General features: G+C 39.3%; 1 protein-coding gene across 4 annotated transcripts in view; it reads right to left on the bottom strand.

Annotated features, from left to right (window-relative positions):
* COL14A1 (collagen type XIV alpha 1 chain) overlaps nt 1–27,313 on the bottom strand; it is a 174,778-nt gene that overhangs the window by 106,953 nt on the left and 40,512 nt on the right. For 2 of the 4 annotated variants that reach the window (XM_054708522.1, XM_054708524.1), the window contains exons 11-19: nt 26,165–26,310; nt 22,027–22,156; nt 20,051–20,190; nt 14,961–15,087; nt 13,165–13,304; nt 12,552–12,684; nt 11,142–11,201; nt 9,178–9,329; nt 3,534–3,663 (exon numbers count right to left, since the gene is read on the bottom strand). In XM_054708522.1, the coding sequence (XP_054564497.1) occupies nt 3,534–3,663; nt 9,178–9,329; nt 11,142–11,201; nt 12,552–12,684; nt 13,165–13,304; nt 14,961–15,087; nt 20,051–20,190; nt 22,027–22,156; nt 26,165–26,310 (1,158 nt within the window). Of the gene's footprint in view, nt 1–3,533; nt 3,664–9,177; nt 9,330–11,141; nt 11,202–12,551; nt 12,685–13,164; nt 13,305–14,960; nt 15,088–20,050; nt 20,219–22,026; nt 22,157–26,164; nt 26,311–27,313 lie in introns of those variants that run through there. The other 2 variants (XM_054708523.1, XM_054708521.1) reach the window with 2 other exon arrangements.

The following is a 27,313-nucleotide window of genomic DNA, read 5'->3' as shown; positions in this document are numbered from 1 at the left end:
AACCTGCTTTCTGATTTAGCTAAACTTTTTCCAGCCCAGTGAAACACCCCAACATCTCTTTCAGGTAATTGCCAACAACACAGCAGTAAATATCAACACGAAGCAGATTATTATTGTAGATCATGCAGGGAGAACAAAGGATAAAATATTTAACTGCAGCAGTGTTTGACTATATTCTGCGCAGTGAGAAAACCTGAAGTCATTTTCAAGGTCCACCATTTCTTACTTCTTTCAGTCAGGCCAAGTTTCTAAGTTTTCTAAATCTCCATTTTCCAGCTAATGAAAAGAAAATGTGATTCTACCGAGTCTCCTAGCTACCTACTCCAGGACTTCTGTGAGGATCAAATGAGATGAGGCACGGGAAAACGGTTCACAGACATTTGGTTGCAGTGTAAAATGTTTCCACCTGGGTGTTCCTGGGCTGAAGAAAGTACAAGGCGGCTAGTCGCTAGGGAGAGGAAGCAGGGTGTTGCTAGGTGACGTCATTACCCAGCACCCACAGCGACTGTTTTGGGGCTGGCCATGGGATCTTGGCAGTTTTGGCTGAGATTTGGTGGGCTGTCACTCTGGGGTGGTGGCAGGGCCTGTGTCCCACTTGGGGGAAGCCAAGTGTTGCTTTTTGGGTGCTGTTTCTCTGTGCGCATCATGGCAGCTCCTGCATTGAGCATCTGCCCCCTGGTGGTCAGTGCGCATCATAGCGACCAGTTGGAAGGTGGGAAGGACACTTAGTATATCAGCCTTTTATATAGATTGTCTATATTGTCTAAAATTTTATGTTATCATTTATCAACTTTTTAATCAAAACATTAAAGCCATTTATATGGAGGACCTTTATAAACTATTGTGCATACTGATGGATAATATCCTTATCATTTTGTTGTTGCTTCAATTTAGTTGTGTTGACCACTGCTTATAATAAGTGGATCATCCACTAACACTTTGAAATAATTTTACTATGTAGCTATTGTTACATGTGATGGTAGTTCTTCAATGAGATTTAAGTCATATTTCTATAATAATAATCTTTAAATAGTTTTTATTTGTGTGAGTATATATGTGAATTTAACATGAAACCCTTATGCAAATTATGCTAATTTTTAACATATGAAAGTTAAACCTAGATCTTTAAGCCCAGGTCATTGGCAGTTAGAGCGAGACGCTTTGCCTTCCCACCTCCTTCCTCCCCTTTCAGTCTCCCCACAGTGAAGAGGTTTATGGTAAATTTATGAAATATTAGAGTGTTAACTAACACAGTTCAAAACCAACTCAGAACAGCAGAATTTACTAATCTTATTTTAAACCACCCTTACATGCATTTTTTAACAACCTGGATTTCAGACAGATAAGGATGGTGTCTTTAAAACACATAGTAGGTTAGGTGAATACTATTTGATTGTCTTCCTTACTTGCTGTTTAAGCCTGTCATTTCCAAGTATTTATATAGCAGCAAAATAGCAAAATATGCTAGAAATTCCAATGTATTGATCAAAGTCAAGATCAAATCAAGATGCCCATGTGGGGGTGCAGTGGAAAAAGAACTTGGAGCTTTCCCACTGCTCTGCTCTTCCCTGCCTTCTCTCCTTCCACATGATCCCTGAGGAGATAACTGTAGCAACTCTTAGAATCCACAATATCCTGAGTGATATTTAGCAAAATGTGCAGGCTTGGTGGAGGTCTGGGTGAAAGAACTCCAAGCATGGTCAGGGGAGGAGGAAGAGATGCCACCACTGTCAAATAAGGAGATAACACCCATCGGCTCAGCTGATCAGTCAGGACTCGGGGCTGCAGTTACAGAATTTTAGTGACTTGCATACTTACTTGAAAAATTCATACTCAGATGCCTAGAGTATAGGATTCAGGTCTGGCCACCCTTCTGCAGCAAATCATATTTAACCATTGGGTAATTGTGGTAGATTAAAGATGGGAACTTTTTTTTTTTACTCTCCTCCCATTGAGTGGTGGAGGCTATGACCTTCTCTTTGAATCTGGGTGGGTTCTATGACCACCTTGACTTGTAGACTACAGCAGAAGTGACGCTGTACTAGTGTCGGGCATAGACCTTAACTTTCTGCCTCTTGGAACCTGTGCTCTTATAGTCCTTAAGTCACCATCTAAGAACGACTACCATGCTGGAAAGATCACATGGAAAGGCTCTCAGACTATATGGAGACAAAGGGACTCTGCTAAGTCCAGACTTCCAGGCATCCTCATTGAGATGCCAGGCATGTGGATGAATTTGTCTCAAACACTCCACACTAACACGAGTACCAGGTGGCCATAATCAATACTATGTGAAATGGAAGGATTTCCCAGCAAGCCTGACCTAATTTCCTAATCCACAAAATCATACAATATAACAAAATGATTGCTATTTGAAGCCACTAGGTTCTGGAGCAGTCTTCACGCAAGTGCAGACAAGCACAGAGTCATGAAGACAGCTAAGACTTTAGGGCTTTGAGCAAGGGTTTTCATGCATGTTCCTCACTTGATCATCACGGCCAATTCACCTAAAACAAGTACTTTGTGAGGACTCCTCTGCGCTGTAGGAGTTTGGCATGCAGAGATGCACAGATGAGGTCCTGGGCTGTCATGATGCTATCTATACCTTCCAGGGATGGGAGACAGTCAGTGAGCAAATAGAGACGTAAACAAGAAAATATCAGCCAACAGATCTTGCAGTGCTGTGACATGAGGAAAACAAAAGCAAATAAAGCAGAATGATATCCTAGACAGTGGGAGCTACTTCACATGGAGGGTCAGAAAAGTCTGAGGAGACCACATGCAGATGACGCCAAAATGACAAGAAAAAGCCAGAAATGCAAACATCTGGGAATGGATATTCCACATGGAAGGACTAGTGAGTGCATAGGTCCTATGGCAGGAACAAGCTTCAAATGTCCAATGAAGAGCAGAAAAGGAGGTATGGCTGAGGCAACTGTTAGGAGGTGAGATTAAAGAGATCCACATGCAGATCATAAATGGCCTTGTAGGACCTTGGGAAGAATGTGGGATTTCATTCTGAGTACAATGGAAAACCATTAAAAGGCTTCAAACAAAGGCAGGAGGAGATGATTTACATTTTGAAAAGCCCCTCAGGCTATTGTGAGAAGAACAAAGGATCCAAGTATAGAAGCAGAAAGATTGCATAGGGCCTGGGGCACTCGTTTTAGTGAGAGAGACTGTGGCTTGGATTAGGGGGGAAGAGTTAGAAGAAGATAAAGTAGACAGGCATGTAGAAAGCATTTTAGACAATCAACAGAGCTTGTGATGAATTGGATGCTGAAGGGGTAAGATGTAGTTGTTTTTAAGTCTTAGCTTTTACAGACAAGAAAACTGAAGCCCAGAGCAGTTAAGCAACTTGCTCAAAGTCACAGAGCTTGAATGTGCGAAGACAGAATTCAAACCCAGATTGTCTGTCTCCAAATTCTTTTGCTATTTTCACCAAAGCACTTTGTTATTTGGGGTGAATTACCAGGAGGAGCATTTTTAATGAATTAGTCCGTTAGTATCCACAGGGAGAAAGCTTCACTCACAGGTTTTTCCAGGGGCCGAAACGCTGACGCCTTCTCCGTCATCATAGATGGGAGTCACCGTGACCTTGTATTCGGTATCAGAAAGCAGAGGCTTCAGAAGGAGGTTGTTCTGGTTTCCAGGCACCATGACCTGCACAGAAAAGCAAAGGGCTGGGTAAGACCTCTGCTCCCACTGGCCTAATGGAGCAGGACTATAGGCACTTCCAAATGATCAGAAGTGAGATGTGTTTAGAGAGTGATGAGAAAAAAAGCATTCATGCAAAAGCATTTCTCTCTGAAATTCCCCTTACAGTAACCCTTAGTTTATAATCTCTGATGCAGACAGTTTAAACGTGAAGCTCTTTGGCCCTGAGGAATGGTCTTCTTTCAACATATTTTCAGCATTTGTAAAGTATCCGGAAGAGACAATCATCATCTATTTGGAAAACAGGCATTCATAGCTTTGGAGGGTTCATTCTGTCCTGTCTGATTTTACTTAAGTATCCTCCCGAAATTCAGCCTTCTATTCTCTACTCTTTCAGAGATAATCTAATCTCAGCATTTTGGAAAAGAATGGATGCTAGCCAAGAACAACAGAACCACACATTTTATCCAAGTTTTCCAGATCAAAACATATTGACCAGTTAACACTAAAAAAAGGTTGCTAAAAGGAGACATTTTCCTCATTCTGAAATCATCATCACTCTGTCTCAACGGCTGTAAAAAATGAAATGCAGCCGGGGGGTCGACACCACACAAGCATTGCTGCACCGTACCATGGGGCTTAGCAGTACAGATTCTGGCATCCCTAGAAGACACGTGGACCAGAAAAGCCACGTGTTCTCAATGCAAAAACCACAAACGTTTCTGCTTGCACTCCAGCAATGAGATGCTGACACATCTTGGGCCATTTAAGGAACTTAATCACGGCTGGAAAAAGCTGGAATATAAGAACTGACCCAAACGCATTTAAGGCAGTCACAAGACCTGGACAGCTGGAGATGCTTTTCGATGCAGATGCCAGTAGGCAAAGGGCTGCGCTGTCTACTTCTGGATGAGAGAAGGAACTTATAAATCATGGAATAAGCCCTAGAAAGCCTCCAGTTGAACCCAGGAGCAGCTGTTGCTAAGATATTGCTCAGCTCTAAAAACAATGGCTTATATATATATGAAAAAAGGAAATCTGAATTAGACGATTTTATAGTGGATGAGTATGATTTCACTCCTCATAGGAAAGGAACATTGAAATATACAGGGTTGTATGAGGTGGTCCTGGGAGGGAGGGTTTTTAACAGGAGATTTGTTTTATTTTAGAAGGAGGTAGATAACTCTGGCATTAAGATAATGTAAACGAAGAATTGTGGTTGCCCTGACTTATATTATTACCCCATCAATGTAGCTTCCTCTAGGGTGTTTCTCTTAAATAGAACTCCTCCGGACCACAGAGCCTGGGCTTTCATGCCAAGAGGTTTGTTTAGCAAACCGCCCATGTTGATGGTCCTTAAATAAGGTCTCCTCTCAAACTGACAAACACATGCTCTTGGAACTAATCACATTTCAACTGTGCAATACTGAAAAGCAGTGGGGCCATTTTTGAGGATGCATCTAGCTTGCCAGCGAGTAGTTGCTGTGGTTTATAATAATAGCCATCATTTTCTCATCAATTATTATGTGCCAGGTGCTACTCTAAGTAGTCTAATATAGTTATTCACTTCATCTTCAGCACAACCCTTTTAGGTAAGTATTATCATTACACTCATTTTACAGATAGGGAAACTGAGGCCCATACAGCTATTGAGTAAAGGAGCCAGGTTGAAATCTTGGATATGTGGTCTGAGCCTTGAACCACCGCCCTCTACTCCGTGCTGCTGGAACCTAATGACATTCATGTCAATCTCCTCTGGGGTATGCAAAGTTCCTTCCGCTTGGCCTCTGCTTGTTTGCACAAAGCAAGGTAAAGATGGGCTCCTACCAAAAACAGATGCTGGAGATCATAGCAGATGCTGGTTTTGTTTATAAAACAATTCTATAAAAGATGCTCACGGTTGAGTGAGATGCAAATCTAACCAGCAAACTTCATGTTTTTAATTTTTGTCACAAATGCAACTTCACATCTGGCTCCATCATTGCCCAAAGCTCTTCAGAGCAGCCTGATTCCTTCCAGGAAGCTGTTCCCTCAGTAGAAAGAGGATTCCTTACATCTCACTGTGCTCCCGTATTATAACACTCTCTTTCCGGCCAGTGATTCTCACGCTATCCGTGGTGATGGATTAGGTGGTGTTGGTGCTGTTTTAATTCCAAACCATTGAAGATCAAGATTTTTATGAAATACAATAAGACAAAATTGCTGGATAAATGGCCATGTTCTTGGATGTTTCAGCGATGTCAAATGTTTCTAAAGCTTCATCTTCATCTCTGAATTTATCTTGTAGGAGACTGAGCCACACTCTGAGTCTCCCTGCTCTTAAATATTTCTTACAAGTCATAATTCAGGTCATGGTTATGGATTTTGACACCCAGAAAAGTCTGGAATCCTGATTAACCTTTCACAAATAAAGAAGTGTGAGCCTGGCCAATGTAGCTCAGTGGTTGAGTGTTGACATATGAACCAGGAGGTCACGGCTCAATTTCCAGTCAGGGCATATGCTTGGCTTGCAGGCTCAATGCCCAGTAGGGTGCATGCAAGAGGCAGCCAATCAGTGCTTCTCATCATTGATGTTTCTATCACCCACTCCCTCTCCTTTCCTCTCTGAAATCAATATATATATATATATATATATATATATATATATATATATATATATATATATATATATATATATATATATATAAACAAGTGTGAGACCTCTCTACTCTGACAACAAAATTCAGGGCCATGTCATTGCCACTTTTCCAGATCTCAGAGCAGAGGTGAAAGTCAATCCTTATGAAACATTTGACAGGTAGCTTTACTTTCTAAGAGTTCAAAAGCTTTTTATTGGAAAAATTTGGTAGATTTGATTATGCTTAGGAAATGTATACTAGTAAATATGTCACCTCCCCTGGCAAACTAATTCCCTTTGTTTATATATACTGGGTGTCCCCCAAAAATGTATACACACTTAACAGCTGATAGCTCAATTGATGTTTCTTTCTCTTCAGTTAACCCATTGGAATTAATAATTATTCAAAGTATGTATACATTTTGGGGACATCCTGTATATACTAAAGCTTGACTTTGGTTTGCAATCTTATATATAGACACTGTCCTCCAACATCAATATTCTATCTTGTCATTTCCTAAAGTAAATTTAATCAGCTTTTATAGTTAGGGAAAATTTAGAAAGATGGTAAGAGGCATTTCTCAATCCACACACATTTCCTTTACCACTTTTGTAACATATTTTAGCCATCTGCCATTCCCTGCCATGTGTCATTATTTTAAGATATTTCTTTGGTGACCTTGGGTTTTGATATAGAATTGCAACTGTCTGTCCCACCTTGGTTTTATAAATTAAATTTAGATGTACTACTTTCTGTCTCCAATAACAATACATTACATTTACATAGCAGTAACAATTCATAAAACACTGAGATATAAATCCCCGATTAATCCTCAATTAGGTCCCTGACCATATGCCTGTAAAGTAAGAGTGCAGAATCCAATTTAATTAGAATTCACTAAGGTGCTTGATATTCAAAGAATTCTAGAATACTTTCTTCTGTACTAGTATAGTGAAAACACTTCTGCACAGTAAAGAATCACTACCAAATTTATCAATATTTTTCATTTTTATTAAGGGTTTGTTTAACTGGGGCACATGTGCTTTAAGACTTTTGATCTATTTTCCCCCTTCATTTAGGTTGTTGAAGTGTTTCTAAATAAACAGTGTGGAATGAAAGAAACTAACAAAGGGAAAGTTATCTAGGGACAATCCAAAGAAAATATTATCATTATTTTACCTTGCATAGCTTATAAGTGCATGTATGAGATTAAATTGTTACTCTTTCTAAATTAGCAAGAATGATTAAACAAGAAGCTTAATGTGTTTCTTGGAAAGAGTAGAAACAAAAACAACAAAGAAAAAACAAACCAAAACTCTCATTCTGGGAATTTTTTATGTCTCGTTTTTAGTAACTAAATTAAAACACAAGGACAATAACAAGGGGGAATAAAATATCCAAATTATATCTTTAGTTACCATTGCTAAGCACAGTTTTGTTTTGTTTAATTACCAATCGTGGATTATTTGAAATTTATGGCCTGAGTTAACTTATAATTCAACTTGTTTTGTTTAAGTGTTCATTAACTTTCCAAAAGTACTCCCAGACCAGTTTCCTGGACCTTCTGACTATTCACAGTAGATGTGGCTATTCTAGGCTTATCACTGTGTTCTGTAACGATTCCTTTGCCAGCCTGAAATAAAGTAGAGTACTTTCCTAATAGAATTTTGGGCTCAGAAAATTTTTTTAGAAAAGCACATGAATAAAAATAATTTTTCATTAAAGGCTCTATAAGTAAGGAAGAGTGAGAAAGGATAATGCTGTTATTCTTGAGCAATAATGAACTTGGAGACTTCTTTCCTAGAATGTCTCAAACACAATGCACTGACAAGAAATACAAGTAATGAGGCTAAATACTAGTAAAGCATGTTCCATGATAGAAAAAAAAAAAAAGGAAAACTTTTTTGTTTTGTTTTGTTTTGTTGTTTTAAATATATTTTATTGATTTTTTACAGAGAGGAAGGGAGAGGGATAGAAAGCTAGAAACATCAATGAGCGAGAAACATCGACCAGCTGCCTCCTGCACATCCCGCACTGGGGACGTGCCCGCAACCAATGTACATGCCCTTGACCGGAATCGAACCTGGGACCTTTCAGTCCGCAGACCGATGCTCTATCCACTGAGCCAAACCGGTTTTGGCAGGAAAACTCTTTTGGATGCAAACTAGAGTTCTCTGGTCTGATAAGAAGTATACCTAGGAAACAATTTTCAGGTTCTAGACTAAAAGGAATGATGCAATATGAATAAAGAAAACATTGCAAGGCCATAATGAAGAATGTACCCAGATTTCCAAAAGAAAAAAACAACAACAAATACTGATTTCACAACTTAAAGGAAATGTAACACATAAAAATCTAAATCCTCTAAGGGAGATGCTCATGATTAAGAATAGATTAAAAATTACTATAAATCTGCTAAAAAATGGGTTGATGTCAATGAAAAATATAACTATTTGTTAATGGATGGCATTTAATTAGGTATTCTTCAACTATATAAAGAAGTCCTTTCATGTATCAAATTTCCAACATCAAAAAAAATATGTGTGTAAAGTTTATATGTTAACAATGTATATATACAGGGACAAATGTCTAATGGACTATTTATGAACCAACTTTGCTTTGGTGCTCTAAGAAGTTGTCAAGGCAGCAGAAGCAACAGGAGAAGCAAGGTTCAGAGCCTTTATCAATTTGAAGCAGGCTGCATGTGGAGCAAGTTTTGGAGATGAAAAGATCCTCAAGAAATCAGTATTTCAGTTTGGATTAAATGAAAACATTAGTTTCTGGAGATGGTAGAGTCAGGAGAAAGTAGCATAGAGAGCGCTTGCATCCATCTCTGGAGATAGCCTTGTTAGCTCTGTTAGTCAAGAAACGTCAGATTCTCGCCAGCTGTATTTATACAGACCGTTCCTACCACTTCTTCCGCAGGGTCCCCTTGAGCAGTCAGGTAGGTCACCCTGAACTGCTGCACACTGCTGTCTGAAATGTCCCATGTTACCCGCAGGCTAGAAGTGGTTTCATCATCTATAGCCAGGTTTCTGATTCCTGTGCGGAAAACTGGAATAAACACAACCAAGGATTAAACGACTTTTTAACCCATCGTATCCCCAAATGAGCTACAGAGGCCATTTGTGGACATGGCAACAAGTATCATTTCATGTATTGCTCTAACATAGACCCACATGAAGAAGAACAACTTAGCTTTAGTGGCTAATGGGGAGCCATGATACCTACTGCTAGCAAATAAAAAATGGGCTTAAGAGATGCTGACAGGTGAGACCATGGACTCCTCAAAACTACCAGTTCTGTGTATATACTAGTAAAAGAAACTGTAGAGAAGCCCAAAAGGGAGCCCACTGGGGCGATGCTCATGAAACCTCACACTAGTGCTCTGTTGGAGAAGCAGATACGATGGACCAGATGTGGTCAGTCTCAGAGAGCGATCCAGCATCCAACACACACTTCCACTCCCTTGCTCCCCATTTCTGCTTTAACACTTGTCCCATAAGTGCAAATCTCTCACCATGGCTGCCTCTCCCCATTCCGCCCACACAGAGATGGTCCTTTCTTTGATATCTGTCCCAACTCCTTCACCTAAATTCTCTGACACATTCCTTCTTATCTGCCAAGGTGCCAGCTCCCTTATATGTCTCATGTTTTCTTCTCCTTTTTGTGCTGACTTCCTTTTATGCTGTCCATCTCTAGTAACTTTCTTTTCTTCATTTCTTTCTTTATTCAATCAACATACACTAATCTTTTTCCTTTTGTCAGACTGTTAGGCCTTTGAGATAGACAATGACTAACACTTGACAAAAATTAATGAATGTGTCATAGAGGAGGCAGGAGAATGACATTTACCAGGCAAAACTAGGGAGGGGTGGAGCGGGGGTAAGGTAACAGGCAGAGAGAATAGGAGGCAGCAACATCTCACCTTTAGGACTAGGAGTTCTAGGTGACCGGGGGGGGGGGGGCGGGGTGGAGAAACCAGGAGGAGATGCAGAACACAATCTGGATCATAGATGTTATGATAAAGAGATTTGGGGGAATGAAGAAAGGATCAATAAAGATTAACTAAAGAATGAATGAATCAGTGAATGAATGAGTGGGTAAATAATGGAAAACCCAGAAACCCACAGAAGGGCTTTAGGTAGGGAAATAAATGATATCATTAAACTTGTGTTTTACCTAGTTGACTCTGACAGTTGGAAGGTGAATTATAATCGAGGGAGAAGTTAAGATGAGATAGAAAACAGCTGCTATAGGAAGACCAATAGACCAGCCAGATCTTAGTTATCCATAAAAATACAAGGAAACCATGATATAAATAATTGTCAACAGAGAGCAATAGGTGAAGTCACTGAAATCAGCAGGAGACTCCAGAGCTTGCTATGATAACATCCTCTGAAAGATTACATGGAAATCCAAAACAAAGATGGAAAAGGTAGAGAGATGTAAGATTGAGAGGAGACTACAGGACCTATTGGTATTTAAAAGTAAAAAGAGCCCTAACTGATTTGGCTCTGTGGATAGAGCATTGGCCTGTGGACTAAAGAGTCCTGGGTTTGATTTAGGTCAAGGGCACATGCCCAGTTGGGGATCTGCAGGAGGCAGCCAATCAATGATTCTTTCTCATCATTGATGTTTTCTCTCTCTCTCTCCTTTTCCCTTCCTCTCTGAAATCCATAAAAGTATATTTTTTAAAAAGAAATTCACTAAAAAAAAAAGAGTAAGAAGAGGCTGAGAGGTATGACATTTGAACTGAATGCCTTGTTCCTAATTACTAATATAAAATAAATAAAACTGGGATAACGTAACTTCAGTTTAAATAAAACTTTTCTTTTGGTTAAATAGACTTTGATTTGTTCTTACCTGATGTCACAGGTTTCGTAGGTACTATGGTCGTAGCTGGTTCAGTCCAAACACTGTCAACTAAAAAAAACAGGTATTTCTTTAAAATTCTGTAATAGTAATAACTCTATATATTTGTGTATAGCATTTTATAGTATTCAAAGAAAAGTTCACCTATATTATCTCATTTGCTTCTCATAACAATCTTGGCAGTGGTTGCAAGAGTGAAGAAGTGAGTTGTAAGTAAGGCAGACATTATATCTACGAGTATTCTACAGATAAGGAAACTGAAACCCAAAGAAGTTAAAGTTCCTAATCACAGATGCCAGCCTTCATATAAATATTTGACTTACACATATACAGTTGTGAAACCTCGCAGTTACTTTATAATGAGGCATAGCCATGGTAATTCAAGGAAATTAAACAGTGCTATCGATCAAGTTGTGAAAGCGTTGCCAAACAAGGCCACACACCTTCTATTTCTTGATTCCACTCTAGGTAACTAGTGGGTGGAGCAGCTGTGTGTTAATCCAAACAAGATTCTCTTCCCAGGGTCAAAATATTCATCCACCAGCTTCTGAAATACTGGCGGCGGTGGCTCTGAGCTCTGGGAACTGCCTTGCCTGAGGTCATAGACTCTGTTAGGGGATGGCCTACCTCCAATGATGGGGATGCAGGGATACAAAGGCCCAGGCCCTTTGAGTCAACTTGGAACAACTCAGAAGGGTTATCCCAGTTCTAGAACTCCTAATAGAATTAGCTGAGGACTCAGTTTTAGCTTATTCTTGTGCCCTATCCAGCCAGTCTTACTTCCTTACAGATGTATCTCCTAACTACACTCTGAAATAAACCTTCTGGATGCAATTTTGTTTCAGAATCTGATTCCAGGGAACCCAATCAAAGAAAATTTAATATGTGTTTAATACTTCATATTTAAAAAATGAAGGGATGAATGAATCAGCGAGTGAATTTTGTACATGATTCTTGGAACCAAGATCAACTTGGGAAATTCCATAAACTCGTGATGGACATGTTTTCCCTAGGTTTATTTGTTTGCTCATTAGTTCGTTTACAAATTATTTCATCCATCCATCCATCCATCCATCCATCCATCCATCCATCCATGAAGCAAGTATTTATTGCACAGTTAAAATTTGCCAAGTACTGTGCTAAGTGCTGGAGATATTATAGTGAATAAGATAGACGTGGTCCCAGCTTTATGGTGGGAATGGTCTAAGATGCAAAGGTGCTTTACATATTGGTTTCATTAAAGGTAAAGATACAGGAAGAATTCAGAGGGGGAGGGGGCAAGGACAAGAAATGGAAGCCTCTGTAGCTCAGGATAAGGCTGATGGATGGGGAACCTGGTGGAGTGAGAGGGTGTGTGATGGTGGGAGTTGGTGATGTCCATCTTGACCAGACCAGACTTACGTGTGGTCCCGACAGCAGTCACCACCTCACTTTCGCTTCCATCATCCAGTACAGCCAACAGTGAGACTTCATATTCAGTGCCAGGCTCCAGGCCTTTAATAACATGTGAGTCTTGGTCTTCTTTTAGGACGACCTGAAAAACATTTAGTGTGTAGTACATGGGTTTATTTGAATAACAGAGGAGAAAGTTAAGAAAAATAATAATAAAAAGGAAAAATATTGCCCCAGGTGTAAGCAAGAAATGACTAAGTATAAAGAACTCTAGGGTCATGGAATTCAACTTTAAGGTGAAACCAGGGACTTTCTTCCTTTCGGCTCCCTCAGCAAATAAACTAGGAATATTTCAAAAGCAGAATGTTCAAGTTTTATTAAATGTCACTTAGGACAGTGAAAGAATCTGAAAAGATATAAAATATAAAACTAAAGCGCTAGCAAAAATGCACTTTCAATCATATGATTTGACATTTATAAAACTCTATGCCATGCAACATATTAATTACTTCTGGGATTCTCAATCTATTTTCAAGGGGAGACCAACTCAAATGCAGTGCTGGGTATTCATTTCCAGACAAAATGCTCCGGATTAGTTTTCAGTCTGTTTCCCACCACTCACTTCTTCAGTCTTCCCGCCGTAGACTGGGATCCACATCAGCTTGTGCGGCCCTTCCTCCGCAGAGAGGGGGTGCCAGGTCACTCTGAAGCTATCTGTCGTCACCTCATCAATTTCCAGGTATTGCTGGGCTGGAACTTCCTCTGTGAGCCAAGGAAAGAGATTTTGTGAGGAAACTGAGAAGGTGAGAAAGCCGTCACTCGTGGGGGCCGAAGGAGGAGAAGGCTCCCTCCGAGGGACCCCTTGCTTCAGAAAGGGGAGCCCGGAAAGCAGCGCCCCTCAGTCCAGAGTGGCCTTCCTGCCACCACTCCCCGCATTTTCCCACGGGATAAAACAGGAAGACCTTGGGCACAGCAGACTTGACGAGTTTTCCAGTAATTTCCAGAACTCGTAGGCTCTCTATTTGGCTCTTTTCATTAACCATAAAAAATAAAAGTGTCATACTCATTATTTATTTTCCCAGTACTTTGAGGAAATTAACAAAATGGTGCCCTAGAGGTCTGAGAAATGTCCCTTTAAGTTTTATGCACTTTCTTTTTTTTTTTTTTTAATTGTTTATTACAGTCTACCTTCAACAGTATTTTGTATTGGCTTCAGGTATACAGCACAGTGGTTTGACAATCATATGCTTTAAGTGTTCTCCCCGACCACACCCCCCTCCTCCCAACACTTCCAGCATCTACCTGGCACCACACAGTCATCACAACATCATCAACTATATTCCCCACGGCTTTATTCACTTTCATGCCTAACACACTCTAGGAATAAGATAATCCTAGAAAAGAACCTTCATCCTTTTAATCTTTTACATATGGCTGCCATCAGAACTGAAATATAATTTATTAGACCTCCCACTATTTCACTGCTTACACACTTCTGAGATGTACAATTGGGGATATAACATTCAACTACACACACACCCCTCCCCATGAATTGGCAATCATTGATTTTTGTTATTTTAATCAGAGATGTGAAACACTCTTTGATAAGTCACCATGCAAATTCTCAATCTATTTTCAAGGGAAGACCAACTCAAATGCAACACCCTTGGGAGATTTTGTGAAATGGCTGAACTTACTTTGGTGACCATTATTTCTCAGGCCAGCTTAATTCTCATCTCTCTCCGAATTACCTTGTCACCTCCTCACATTTGTTCCCATGTGCAATCTGAATAAGTTCAGAAAGTCAACAACAGAATTGTGGCCACCAGGAGCCAAAAATATTTTATATTTATTGAGTGACTACAGAGTATATTGTAAGAAAGAAAAATAATCCATTCATTCCCTATTTTTTTAGTACTGAAAATATCCCATATTGTTGTATTAATATTTTAGGCTGCATGAAAATGCATTATTGGCTATAATGTATTTTCATAATTGATGTATTAGATTAAATAGTATATAGCTGTCATTTTGTGGACTAAAAACTTTTGGATATCAGCAATTTTGGAAGTTTAATGTAATATATGCATATAGAAATGCAAAAAAAGTCGTGAAAAGTTTACATTAATAGAATCAAAGAAACAGTGTGAGGTTAGGAAGAAAACAATGTATACTTTCATTTAAATGAAACCTTTGGAATTTTGATGGTCTTCTCTCTCTTTTCTTGCTTTGATAGAAAATAATTAGCCAGTATGCATTCTAACCCCACCTAGAATGTTGGTTTGTGAATAATAATATAAAATAAACACAAATGAAAATGCAATCTCTTTCAAATCACAATTGAAGAAGCTGCTCCATTTTGTGGTTTATATGAAGTTACTGTTGGAAACTTTTCAAACCACAGTAAGGCTTACTTACCCGTGGTAAAAATTCCAGTCAGAGGCTCGGACTTCCCCTCATCATAGATGGAGGAGATGGCAATAGTGTACTCCGTGAGGGGTGTCAAGCCCTTCAGAGGGAATGTAGTAATAGGATCGACTTCAACCTGCAAAGGAGAGGAGGCATAATAGCTATATCAGATATTCTCAAATGCTGGCAACAGAAATCATTTCATTACTGTCTTTAGTTCACGTGGCTGGCAGCAGAGCTATAAATACTGCAAAAAATTACTGAATTATAAAACCAGTCAGTTTATATATACACATTTCTAAACTTACACCCTTCAATAGATTACCTATCAGTTAATTTGCAGGACATCTTTGCAACCAATATTATTTCCATTCATTAACAATATAGAAAGTAAAGTGCACAATGCTCATATATATAGAATGTTCTCAGACTGGTCTGCTAGGAACAGCTGTTTTTCGGCTTCATTGTCTGGGCTCTGCTGACTCCCCAACTAAATAATACACAGTAACTCCTATAAATGATTCATACAGGGGCAGAATCAGGAAATGGGCATACTAAAAACTACAGGCCCAGTGCACAAAATTTGTGCACGGGTAAGGTCCCTAGGCCTGGCTGGTGATCAGGCCAGCTGGGGCCTTCCTTTGTTCTGTGCCGCTCCCTGGTGGTCAGCGCATATCATAGCAAGCAGTCGAACTCCCGGTCTCCCAGTTGAACTCCCCAAGGGACACTTTGCATATTAGCCTTTTATATATATAGATAATAGTCAATAACTGAAATTTTCCTTTCTCTTCCACAGAGAGATATATTTTGGGGAAAATATGTATCAATATCTTTAGGGCACAAAGAGATGAAGTTCTGAGAATAAGGACCAAGGGTGTAAAGAAAGAGAAGAATTGGAAAAGGGAAGAAACAAGAACAGACCTTGAAGAAAAAAATAATAAAGTAGGAGGCAATGAGGGCAGGATCTAGGAGACAAAGACCTGAGCAAAGTCATCCTCAGACTCAGACAAAGAATAGACACAGCTTTATCTTTGAGAGGCTGGGTCTTGGGCTGCTGAGGTACATACAGGGAACATTGAGGAGACCAAGTAAATGGAGCCTCCCACCTAAGCACTTTACATACATTGTCTCAACTGATGCTCACAAACCCTTTTAAGGTAGGTACTTACAGTAAGGCACCTTTGCTCTAGTGATACTCTGGGGAACTGAAGAAATGAACCTATTTGGGGGAGGGGGGTAAGAGATCAATCAAAGGACTTGTATGCACGCGTGTTAGCATAACCAATGGACACGAACACGGGGTGAGGGCTTGTCCTGGGGGGTGGGAGTGACCAGGGAAGGATCGATTGGGGGGGAAAAAGAGACATATGTAATACTTTAAACAATAAAAAAAAATAGTAAAACTATAGCCAGGAATATATAGTTTGAATTCATGAACTGAGCAAGGTTTTAGATTTTTTGGATATGAATTTGTGTTCTGGATCCTCCACTTATTAAACTGACCTCATCTTGAGCCAAAAAAAAAAAAAAGAAAGGAAGGAAGGAAGGAAGGAAGGAAGGAAGGAAGGAAGGAAGGAAGGAAGGAAGGAAGGAAGGAACCTATTTACCTGAGAGCAGACTCTGCCAAAAAATATCTGACTTAAAATGTTTTCAAGAGACAATATGGAGCAATATCACTAAGATCTGGTGTTTACAATACTATCAATAACTAATCTTGATGTTACCTAAGGTTAAGGGGAAGGTGAAATAGCTCACTGTATTTGCTCATGGCAGTCAACTGTGGCTTTTACCTAAACATAAAATGTGTCACGTTCCTACTTAAAACCTTCCTTGGCTATCTATTGCCTTCCAAATCAAAACCAGGCACCCTTCAATGACCTTCGGCCTTGACTAATCTGGAGTGCTGCTGTTTTTATCTATCATACTTTCCATCACCCTCTGGACTCCAGTCATACTGACTTTCCATCAGGTCGAGGTTTTTCTCACCTCAAGGCCTTTGCACATGCATTTCATTTTGTCTGGGGCCCTATTTCTGTAGGTCTTTCAAATTAGGCCTTCCTCATCTGTCAAGACTGAGCTTAAATTTCACCTCCTCAGAGGGGGTTTCTATTTGCACCTATCTTGGTAGGGTTATTCTCTTAACAATGTTCTTGTTTGTCTCCTCCCTTAGCACCAATCACAGCTTGGAATTATTTTCTTTCCTTACATACTTGTTTATTGTTTACTTCCTGCATAGAGTGTAAGCTCCTTAAGGGCAACATGTTGTTCAGCTTTTTCACTACTGGATGTTGAGTTGTATTTTTTTGAGTGAATAGATTAAGTAAATGAAAATTAAGATGGAGGCAACAAAGAGCCTTTTCAAAAGAGATAACAAAAAACTCATCTAACCTAAGAGCCAATCCAGTAATCATATGCATCTCTTAAAGAATCAATTATAGCTCAAAAAAAAAAAAAAAAAAGAGTGGCAAGCCTGGAGAGAAGAGCTTCTATTTTCATCCCTTTGAAACCCTGACCAATCTGTTGGACAGGAGAGCCAACCCCCAGCCTTTTCAGCCATCCCAGCTGAGATGCCAGACATGGAAGTGAAGTCATCTTGGAAGCTCTGGCCCAGTCAAGGTCCCAGATGAGTATGGGAGTCATCCCAGCTGACACTGCATGGAGCAGAGACAAGCTGTCCCTGCTGAACCCTACCCAAGTTGCATAATCATGGGTTGTTATTTTAGCCAGGATATTAGTTACACAGCAATAGTTAACTGGGGAAAAAAGATAGTAACTTTTTCTGAATCTGGACCTGAAAGAATAGGTCATTCTTAGCATTTAGTGTTTACTCTGGTCTGAGTACTATCTGCAAGCTTTACATGCATTCATACACTTAATCCTTATGCAACCTAGTAGGGCAGCTAATGATTACCTCTAAGTTGAAGATGGGAAAAAATGATCCTCCAGAAAGTTAAGGAACTCGCCCATGGGAAAACCAACTAGTACTTAGTACTTAAATACAAGTGTTTCCAACTCTAAACCATATGCTCATAAACACTACTTACAATAGGGACTCATTATTTAAACTCACAGAAAAGACAAAACCATATTTAAAACATACGTTCAAGACATATTCTTCTAAACTATACTTATATATTGCTTTCTGTTGTTTTAAATTTATATATATATATATTTTTTTTCCAACAGATATTTATTTATTTATTTAATAAATTTGGTACTAACAGACTATATTTTATGCATTAACTATCATTTTCTTCCACCAAATAAAAACTTTTAGGTATCATTTATTTTTGTTAATTATCATATTTATGTTTTAGACTAAGTTCTAAAACTGGCTTTGTTGTTAATACTTTTAAGATGTAGGAGAATTTGGGAAGATAACAAATAAACCAGGATCTCACTTTTATGCAAGTACTTTTTAGAACACATTTCCAAACAGTCTAGCTAAAAGCTTCACTTCAGCCAAACTCTGGGCCAGATGAAGAAACAGTCCTTGATGAGGAACGAGGCACCTGAGCTCCGCTCTGGGCTTTAGTGTTGAGTCACTGCTATTGGGAACTGGAATTGCTTCTCAAAGTCTGTGACCTTTCATTTAGAAAACTCAAATGGCAGCACTTTAGGTCTCCCTCCTGTTGTCATATTTCCCCAAACCCTTTCACAGCACATGCTATCTGAGAAGGCTTCTGTCCGTGGTTTGACAAGGCATGCGTTGGCAGCATTTTTCCATAAGGGCCGCACTAGGTGCTTTCTGTAAAGCTCTCAGAACAGGGCTCAGGGTAAGCGCTCAACATGTGTTAGCTGTTCTCCTCCTCCTCCGTCTCCTGCTCATCATCATCATCATCATCATCATCATCATCATCAACATTTAAGTGTTTTTTATTTCAATCCTTTTGCTATTTCAGAAGGCAAAGCAAAGCAACTATTCCAAATGATCCCAGCTTTTTCAGAATTATTTGCCCTTAGGATTTATAAAGATTGAATGAAAGATGTTGAACTGTATTTCCTTCTTGTTAGCAAATGTGTTGTAGTTGCCCATTCATTACCCAATGTCCTGTATGAGGGTGCATTCTGAAAAATACTAATTGAATTTAATTACAGGAAAAAGTTTGTCTCTGCATATGAAAATACTTGCTTTATTTGGTCAGAAAACAGAAATGATGTAATCCAACATATTTCCCTCTTTGTCTTAGCTTTTTGGACCAAGACAAGGAAAACTAATAAAAATAACTTTGCTAACTATTCTTCTAAAACCTATTGCCAAGGATAGAGTTTCTAGAGAGTATAAATCTATGAGAACAAGACCCTATATCTTCATGGGTTTTAGTAAGTTCTATTATGTAAAAGCATCTTCCAATACAAAATTTGAATTATTCCGTTTTCAATTTAAGTTCATTGAACCAGGGTTTTTCAGATTCCAGTTTACTCAAAAGCAGAGGGATAAACTGGGTAACACTGACGTTATTTCTAGTTTACTATTTCTATGAAGATACATACTACCCTACCCCAGTCCAATGGGGAAGATGGTATTTTCCAAAGATGTCCCCATCAATTTATGTCTCCCATCCCACATGTCTCTGCTGCAGATGGCACCTGTGTTCCTCCCCATCTTGAATCCATCAGGGAATTGTCATTTCTCCTATGAATGGAGGGAGGTGATAGTCTGTGACTTCTGTTGCGAGGTAACTCGAGGTGACACAGCTTCCACGTAATTGTTGCTCTGCCTCTGTCTCTTTGAACACATGTCTGGGGACTCCTGAGCCAACACAAAAAGTCCAGCTCCCCTAAAGCTGACACGCTATAGGGGTCATGGGAAGAGTCTACTTAGAAACCAGCTCCCAGCTGATCCAGTCTTCCCACACCAGGCAGCAGATATAGGAATTAGGAAGCCATTGTGATGACACTAGCTTCAGCCACTGTCTCCTGAGTGACCCCCAAGCCAGAACTGCACATCCAAGCCCCATTCCTGACCCACAGAAACTGGGAAAGAAAATAATTAGTATTGTTTTATGCTACTACCTTTGGGGATAGTGGGTTCCACAGCCATAAAAAAAACTAATACACAACCAGTAGAAAAACAGACATTGTGTTCCACAGCTTACCTCATTGATTTCAGTGCCATCTGCATTGTTATATACAATTCGATAACCAGTGACCTTTCTTGAAGTCGGGTCCCAGGCTAACCGAGCACTGTTAGAGCCAACATTGGAGATTCTCAGGTTTCTTGGTGGACTTAAGGGCACTTTGCAGTGAACAGAATAGAAAATAATTAAAAATTTAAATAATATACTTGTAAAAAAGACAAAAAAACAACAACAAACATCAGCATCTTTGGCTTCTGAACTATCTATAAATGAAAATTTTCACCTACCAAGATAATAACTTAAAACTAACAAAAAATTTTCCTTGTATGAAATGAATAGTAATAAATTACACATGCTTAGAAATTAATAAGATTTAGGTAAATTTTCTGTGCCTTCCTTCTCCAATCAATACTATTATAGCCTGGTGTAAAGAAGCAACGTAATAGATCAACCTGGACACCTGAAATTGAGTCTTAGCTATCCCATTCACCTATCATATGATTCTGACAAACTCACTCTACTTGTCCATTCCATAATCTCCTATGTGTAAAATGAGGGTGATGCCTATCTGGCATCTCCATAATACAATATACAGATGAGTATTATAGAATTGTACACTTGAAACCCATATAATTTAATTAACCAATGTAACCCCTTAACAAATTCAATAAAAATATTAAAAATTAAGTTAAAAGTAGACTAATAAAAAGCATGCCAGTCTCAGGAACAAGTAGCCAGGACATCAGTTTTTAGGGCCTTTATACAAAATTCAGATACTAATGGTGGAAAAAGAGTCATACACATTTTTTTTAATATAAAGAATTGAGTATTCCGAGTGAAAGATAGATGGGCATTGGGAAAGTTCACTTAAATCAACTGATCTATCAGATGCTCTATGGCATAATCCATTTCTTTACTTCTGTGTTGAGCTCTCCCAGTTGTTTTTGGAGGGGTGGGTTTTTGATTATTTGCTGTTATGATTACATTTGTCTTTCTTCAAAGAGCAAGAACAACACAGCCTTGATTAACAAAGAATGAATGTGGGAGAAAACTCCTTTCCTTATCATTAAATGTCTATATATGTTTCCCAAATAGAAACTCAAAGACAAAAGCACCTTAGAAGTTGTGCTAGTCCCCTCCTCCCAAGGCTCAGGGATGGGCAAGACCCAGAGTCTCTGCCCTTTCTTATATTTACCTTTTCTAAAAAGATTATAAACTCCCTACTTTGAACCAAAATTAGACTTGCCAAGAAAATTATTACTCAATTAAAAAACCTATTTTAATAATAGTCTGAGATAAAGAGGACTGCGAAGATTATATGAAAAAATGATAATTTTTATAAGAGTGGGGGTAAAAGAAATATTGAGTAAATGGGCTTTAAGTACTGTCACCTGTGCTGCTACTGTTCCTCTTTCTACAGACTCCAAAATGTTACATTACTTTCCCATTGTCACCCAGTTAAAATATGACTTGAGCTGGGATTTCCATCTTGGCTGCTTTGATTCCAAAGGCCATGTACTTTCCCCTCTATTCTGATCTAGCCTTTGAATTTACAAAGATGTTGGTGGCTAGAGGGTGCTATAATTCAGTTCTAGCATCCATATGACTTATAATAATAACACTAAAAGAAATATATGTATTTCCCCTAAATAAAATATGCATTTTCTTTTCTATTTAAAATTTGTTTCAATTACAGCTGAAATGAAATATTATTGTATATTTGTTTCAGGTGTACAGCATATTAGTAGGACATTTATATAATTTCAGAAGTGATCCTCCTGATAAGTCTAGGACCCAACAGGCACCATACACAGTTCTTACAATATTATTGACTATCTTCTCTATTCTGTACTTTACATCCCCACGTACACATTTTCTTAAGTTACAATTAGCTCTTAAGAGGTTTCAACCTAAACCAGTATTTCCAATTCAGAATCCCAATGTTGATTTGGGCTTTTGTTACAGCATTTCATCTGAATGACGGAACTGCTCACGTGTTGTTTCTTGTCCTGAAACGGGATCGCTGGCCTCTTCTCCAAACATAGCATACACTGTAACTGTGTACTCTGTATTGGGCAACAGCCCACTCAATTCAATATCCGTGTGGGTCTCTCCAATTTTCATCTGAAAAGAACACACGTTATCAGATTGTGGGCCAACGTGTATCATTCACGCTGATCAGAGTGGAAGTGGATAAAGGTGAGACTTCACAGAATAAGCCTGTTTCCTCACAACCCCTTCATCAAACAGGCTTCAGTCAGGATTTGTTCATTGTCACATCATTTTATATTAGGAACAGATGCTGTGGAACCATATAAAACTAAACATACCCGGGCGTGCTGTTTTAGGATAACTCTTTACATCTGGACAAGTGGCAACTGCAGCGAGACTAACAGTGTGAATATTTGGTCCCCAGAAGAGTGTGGGTGGAACTGAATCAGAAATGTTCTCTAGAAAGAGTGTAAGCTCCAGGCCAGCATGCTGGAGGCAATGCCAAGTGGGCATCTTTCAGCACTTGGCTAATTTTAACCAGTCGCCTGGCTAGAGGCCCGGTCTTTGCTTCAAACTCAGTTGAGCTGGCCAGTTTTGTTGCCCAGTTCAACAAAGGGGCCTGTCCACCTGGATTGCAAGTCTTTTCCAGGATTCAGAAGAGATCAACCCACCTTGATGCCCAAGTTGGCAATTTGCTTTTTGATTCTCGTGATTTTTATGACCCTTGGAGTCAAGCTAGCCACCATTCTCAATTATGTAACAACTGAGTACAACTGTATACCAGGATGGTTTTATTTTTGGTTTGGAAGGAAGAAAAATATCTCCATAGACAGTGTCCAGTCACACAACTTCCTAGGTTATTATTGTCAAATTAAACATTTTAATTTTGAGACATCTCAACATAGATAACATAAATGTAGAGGAAATATTATAATATACCCTGATGTAGCCACCAGTCAAATTTAATAAATATCAACATTTTGTCATATTAACTTCACATTTTATTCTTAAAATAATTAATATATTCAGATAAAACAGAAGTTCTCTCTCATTCTTTCTGCTCACCACCTTCACCCTAATGTTAAGGTATATTTAGCTTATTGATCTTTTTTTACTTCTATGCATATATGTATACTAGAGGCCCAGTGCACGAAATTCGTGCACGGAGGGGGGTTGTCCCTCAGCCCAGGCTGTACCCTCTCCAATCTGGGACCCCTCAAGGGATGTCCGACTGCCCGTTTAGGCCCGATCCCACTGGCCTAAACAGGCAGTCGGACATCCCTCTCACAATCCAGGACTGCTGTCTCCCAACTGCTTGCCTGCATGCCTTCCTGATTGCCCCTAACCGCTTCTGCTTGCCAGCCTGATCACCCCTTAACCACTCTGCTACCAGCCTGTTTGCCCCCAACTTCCCTCCTCTGCCGGCCTGGTTACCCCTAACTGCCCTCTCCTGCAGGGTTGATCACCTCCAACTGCCCTCCCTTGCAGGCCTGGTCCTTCTCAACTGCCCTCCATTGCAGGCCGGGTGCCTCCCAACTGCCTTCTCCTGCTGGCCATCTTGTGGTGGCCATCTTGTGTCCACATGGGGGCAGGATCTTTGACCACATGGGAGCAGCTATATTGTGTATTGCAGTGATGATCAATCTGCATAGATAGATAGGATAGAGGCCTGGTACAGGGGTGGGGGCCAGCTGGTTTGCCCTGAAGGGTGTCCCAGATCAGGGTGGGGTTCCCTTGGGGTGTGGGGCGGCTTGAGTGAGGGGCCTGTGGTGGTTTGCAGGCAGGCCACGCCCCCTGGCAATGCAAGCAGAGGCCCTGGTATCTGGAATTTATTTTCCTTCTACAATTGAAACTTTGTAGCCTGGAGCAAAGCCAAGCCTGGGGCTCCCTCCGAGGCCTGAAGCCACTTGTGTTGGGGTTATAATTGAAACTTTGTTGCCTTAAGCAGGTGGGCCTGGCCAAGGTGTGTGGAAAGCTTTGCTTCCCCTGTTGCCGGTGGCAACCCTGGCTGCTCTCTCAAGCTCCATTCTGCCCCCATTTGTTTGAATTTGTTTACCTTCTATAATTGAAACTTTGTAGCTTGAGTGGAGGCTTAGGCCTGCAACGGTTGGCAGAAAGCTTGGCTTCCTCTGTTACCTAGGAAACCGTGCTCTCTGTGGCTGTAGCCATCTTGGTTTGGGTTAATTTGCATACTCGCTCTGATTGGATGGTGGGCGTGGCTTGTGGGTGTGTCGGAGGTGTGGTCAATTTGCATATTTGTCTATTATTAGATTAGATATTTGTAAATAATAATATATATGTATATATAACAACATATATAAATGGAACTATAACAACCTAATATTTTTACAATTTTTTTCTCTGTCAATATTATGTTTCAAGACTTATCCATGTTGATACATAAGGGCAAAGTTGACATTATTTAATTCCTTTATGATATTCTTTTGTATAAATATGCTGTTATTTCCCATTCCTCTATTGCTGAACATGTCAGTTGTTTGCAATATTTTTTTCTGAGCAAGTTTCACCATTGATTTTTCCCTATGATAAATACATCAAAAATTGTATACATCTTTAACTTGATGAAATATTTCAAATTATTCTCCAAGGCAACTGTACCAATTTACATAAGTGATTCTGTGTCCTCACATGCTCACTAATATGCAGTATTATCAGACTTTAAAAATTGTTTGCTAGTCTATTGGGTATGAACTAGATTCCCCTTCTTTTTTGTCTCTTTCTTAGTGAAACTGAACATCTTTCCAACATCATTTTTAAGTCTCCCTTCTGCCAAAAGGGAATTCAAATAAATATTAAATCCAAATGGCCAAAAGCTGTCTAAACTTTGCAAATAAAAGAGCACATGTCACCAATGCTCTGTTCTTGACACTCAGATTCACCTTATTTTTGGCTCTAAAAATTTCTGTCACAAGAGGCAGTTAGACAATGTTAACTAATCCCCTCTCTTGTCCACCTGCCTGCCAGGACACTCCCAGGTGTCATAGACACTTCCTCTTAAGTCCTCCATCAACTATATTATAGTAATTATGTTTCCTATAAATTAAAATGGGGACTAAAATAAATTATTCAATCCAAGATTCATCATTTAAAATGAAATAAATGCAAAAAAAACCACTCCAAATTGATGAGATTCATTTGTCTACCATGCAAATTAATTTTAAAAAATTTCCTAAGTCAGTATACATAGGGGAAACAGTCATTTGTGAACTGCATATAGAAATGTAAAGTATGTACAATTTCTCTAGAGTCATTTGGTAATGCTTAGTGTAATGACTGGCATGCCCTTTGAAATAAGAAACTCCATTTCTAGCATTTTATGCTAAGGAAATAATCAACCATACAAAATTACATGTTAAAAAAAATGGTCACCAAAGCATATTTATACAGAAAATTATCTAATTGTCCAATAATATGAGATTAAACAACAATGGAAAGGTATAAAGATGTTTAAAATGATGACATAAAATATTATTTAACTGTATGGAATGGCAGTCACAATAACCTAAATGAAAACAGAAGAGTACAAAACCATTTCCATTTATTGTGTTCAACATGCATTAAAAAAGACTTGAACTAAATGTGAACAACTTATTCCCTCTAGATCAGTGGCTCCCAACCTTTCTAATGCCGCCACCCTTTAATACAGTTCCTCATGTTGTGGTGACCCCCAACCATAAAATTATTTTCGTTGCTACTTTATAACTGTAATTTTGCTACTGTTATGAATCGTAATGTAAATATCTGTGTTTTCTGATGGTCTTAGGCTCTACAGCAGTTCTCAACCTGTGGGTCACGACCCACAGATTGAGAACTGCTAGCAGGGTCGCCTTAGACCATCGGAAAACACAGATATTTACATTACGATTCATTAACAGTAGCAAAATTACAGTTATGAAGTAGCAATGAAAATAATTTTATGGTTGGGGGTCACCACAACATGAGGAACTGTATTAAAGGGTCGCGGCATTAGAAAGGTTGAGAACCCCTGCTCTAGATGGTTCGATTACAAGTGATTTTTTCCCCCTCTTGCTTAATGTGAATTTTCTAAATTTTTACAGCAAAAATGTCTATTTTCAGAAAGTCAAAGATTCTAGAACTCTAGTGGCAGCAGGTAGTTACCTCTTTTTCATCCCCAGCCAGACCCTCCGTGAGAGGAGCATAGAGGATCAGGTATCCCGATGCTCCAGCCACTGCATTCCATCTTGCCCGCAGACTGTTCTCAGTCACATCGTACAGTTCAAGGTCGGAAGCCATGGGTAAAGCAACTGCAAGAGGAGATTGCTTTTTGTAATAATGTTCAGCCATTAACAGTGTGCTTGCTCATTTCAAAGTATCCAAGTGCTACTTAAGTAAACGTAGCTTATTTTTCAGATAATTTTCATCCTTCAATCTGTTCACATAGCCTTCTGGGAGGGTAAACATGGGGAATGTTTAAAGCAGGAATGACATATCTTTTGGTTTCTTATATCCCACTACAGCGATGGGCCCCTTTCCCTGGCAGCCAGTCAAGAGCAAGAAGACTATTCTGACCACTATTTTATGTCCATCACCAAACAGTGTCTGACATGCAGTAGCCATTAAAAATAGTTGTTGAGTCACAATAAAATGACAGAATGAGGGGCTGGAGGAACAAATACACGAATCAATAAATACTTATTGACACATTCAATCAGGGACAATGATGAGGCATGACTAAGTAGCAAGAGGTTTGAGAAAAATGGAATAACCAAGAAATAAGACTGGCTATAAGTGAGAGGTAGGAGAAAGAGATTAAGGATAAATTACAAGCTCCTGGCTTTAACAATGCCAATGAAAACCATGCAATGTTTCTTTCAAATATGAACCTAGGCCCTCCACACTCTGGCCCTGCCTCCTTTTAAAATCGCAATGTCAAGTTCAGGATTTGGTTTACACGTGCAGTTCCCTGTCACACTTGGATTGGAGTGCCTATAGCAGCTCATTGCACTAATTTGATTGCATGTCCTTGGTTTGCATTCCCTCCCTTACTAGACAAAAACTTCCTTAAGGTCAGAAATTGTTGCTAAAATACTTATGCAAAGCAGGATTATTAATAATCACCTTAAAAATCACTGTCAGGGATAAATCCAACAATGTATTGGACTGGAGTGTATTACCATAATGCCTACCACATAGTTATTGGTGGTGTTTATATTGTTATCATTGTCCTATCAGAGGCAGAGTTTTTAGACTAACTGTGCATAGTGACAAGCATGTAATAGGACCTCAATTCATGTTTGCAATAACTAA

The sequence above is a fragment of the Eptesicus fuscus genome, chromosome 19 (genome assembly GCF_027574615.1).
Source record: "Eptesicus fuscus isolate TK198812 chromosome 19, DD_ASM_mEF_20220401, whole genome shotgun sequence".
Lineage (NCBI taxonomy): Eukaryota > Metazoa > Chordata > Mammalia > Chiroptera > Vespertilionidae > Eptesicus > Eptesicus fuscus.
This window is presented reverse-complemented; position numbering and strand designations above follow the sequence as displayed.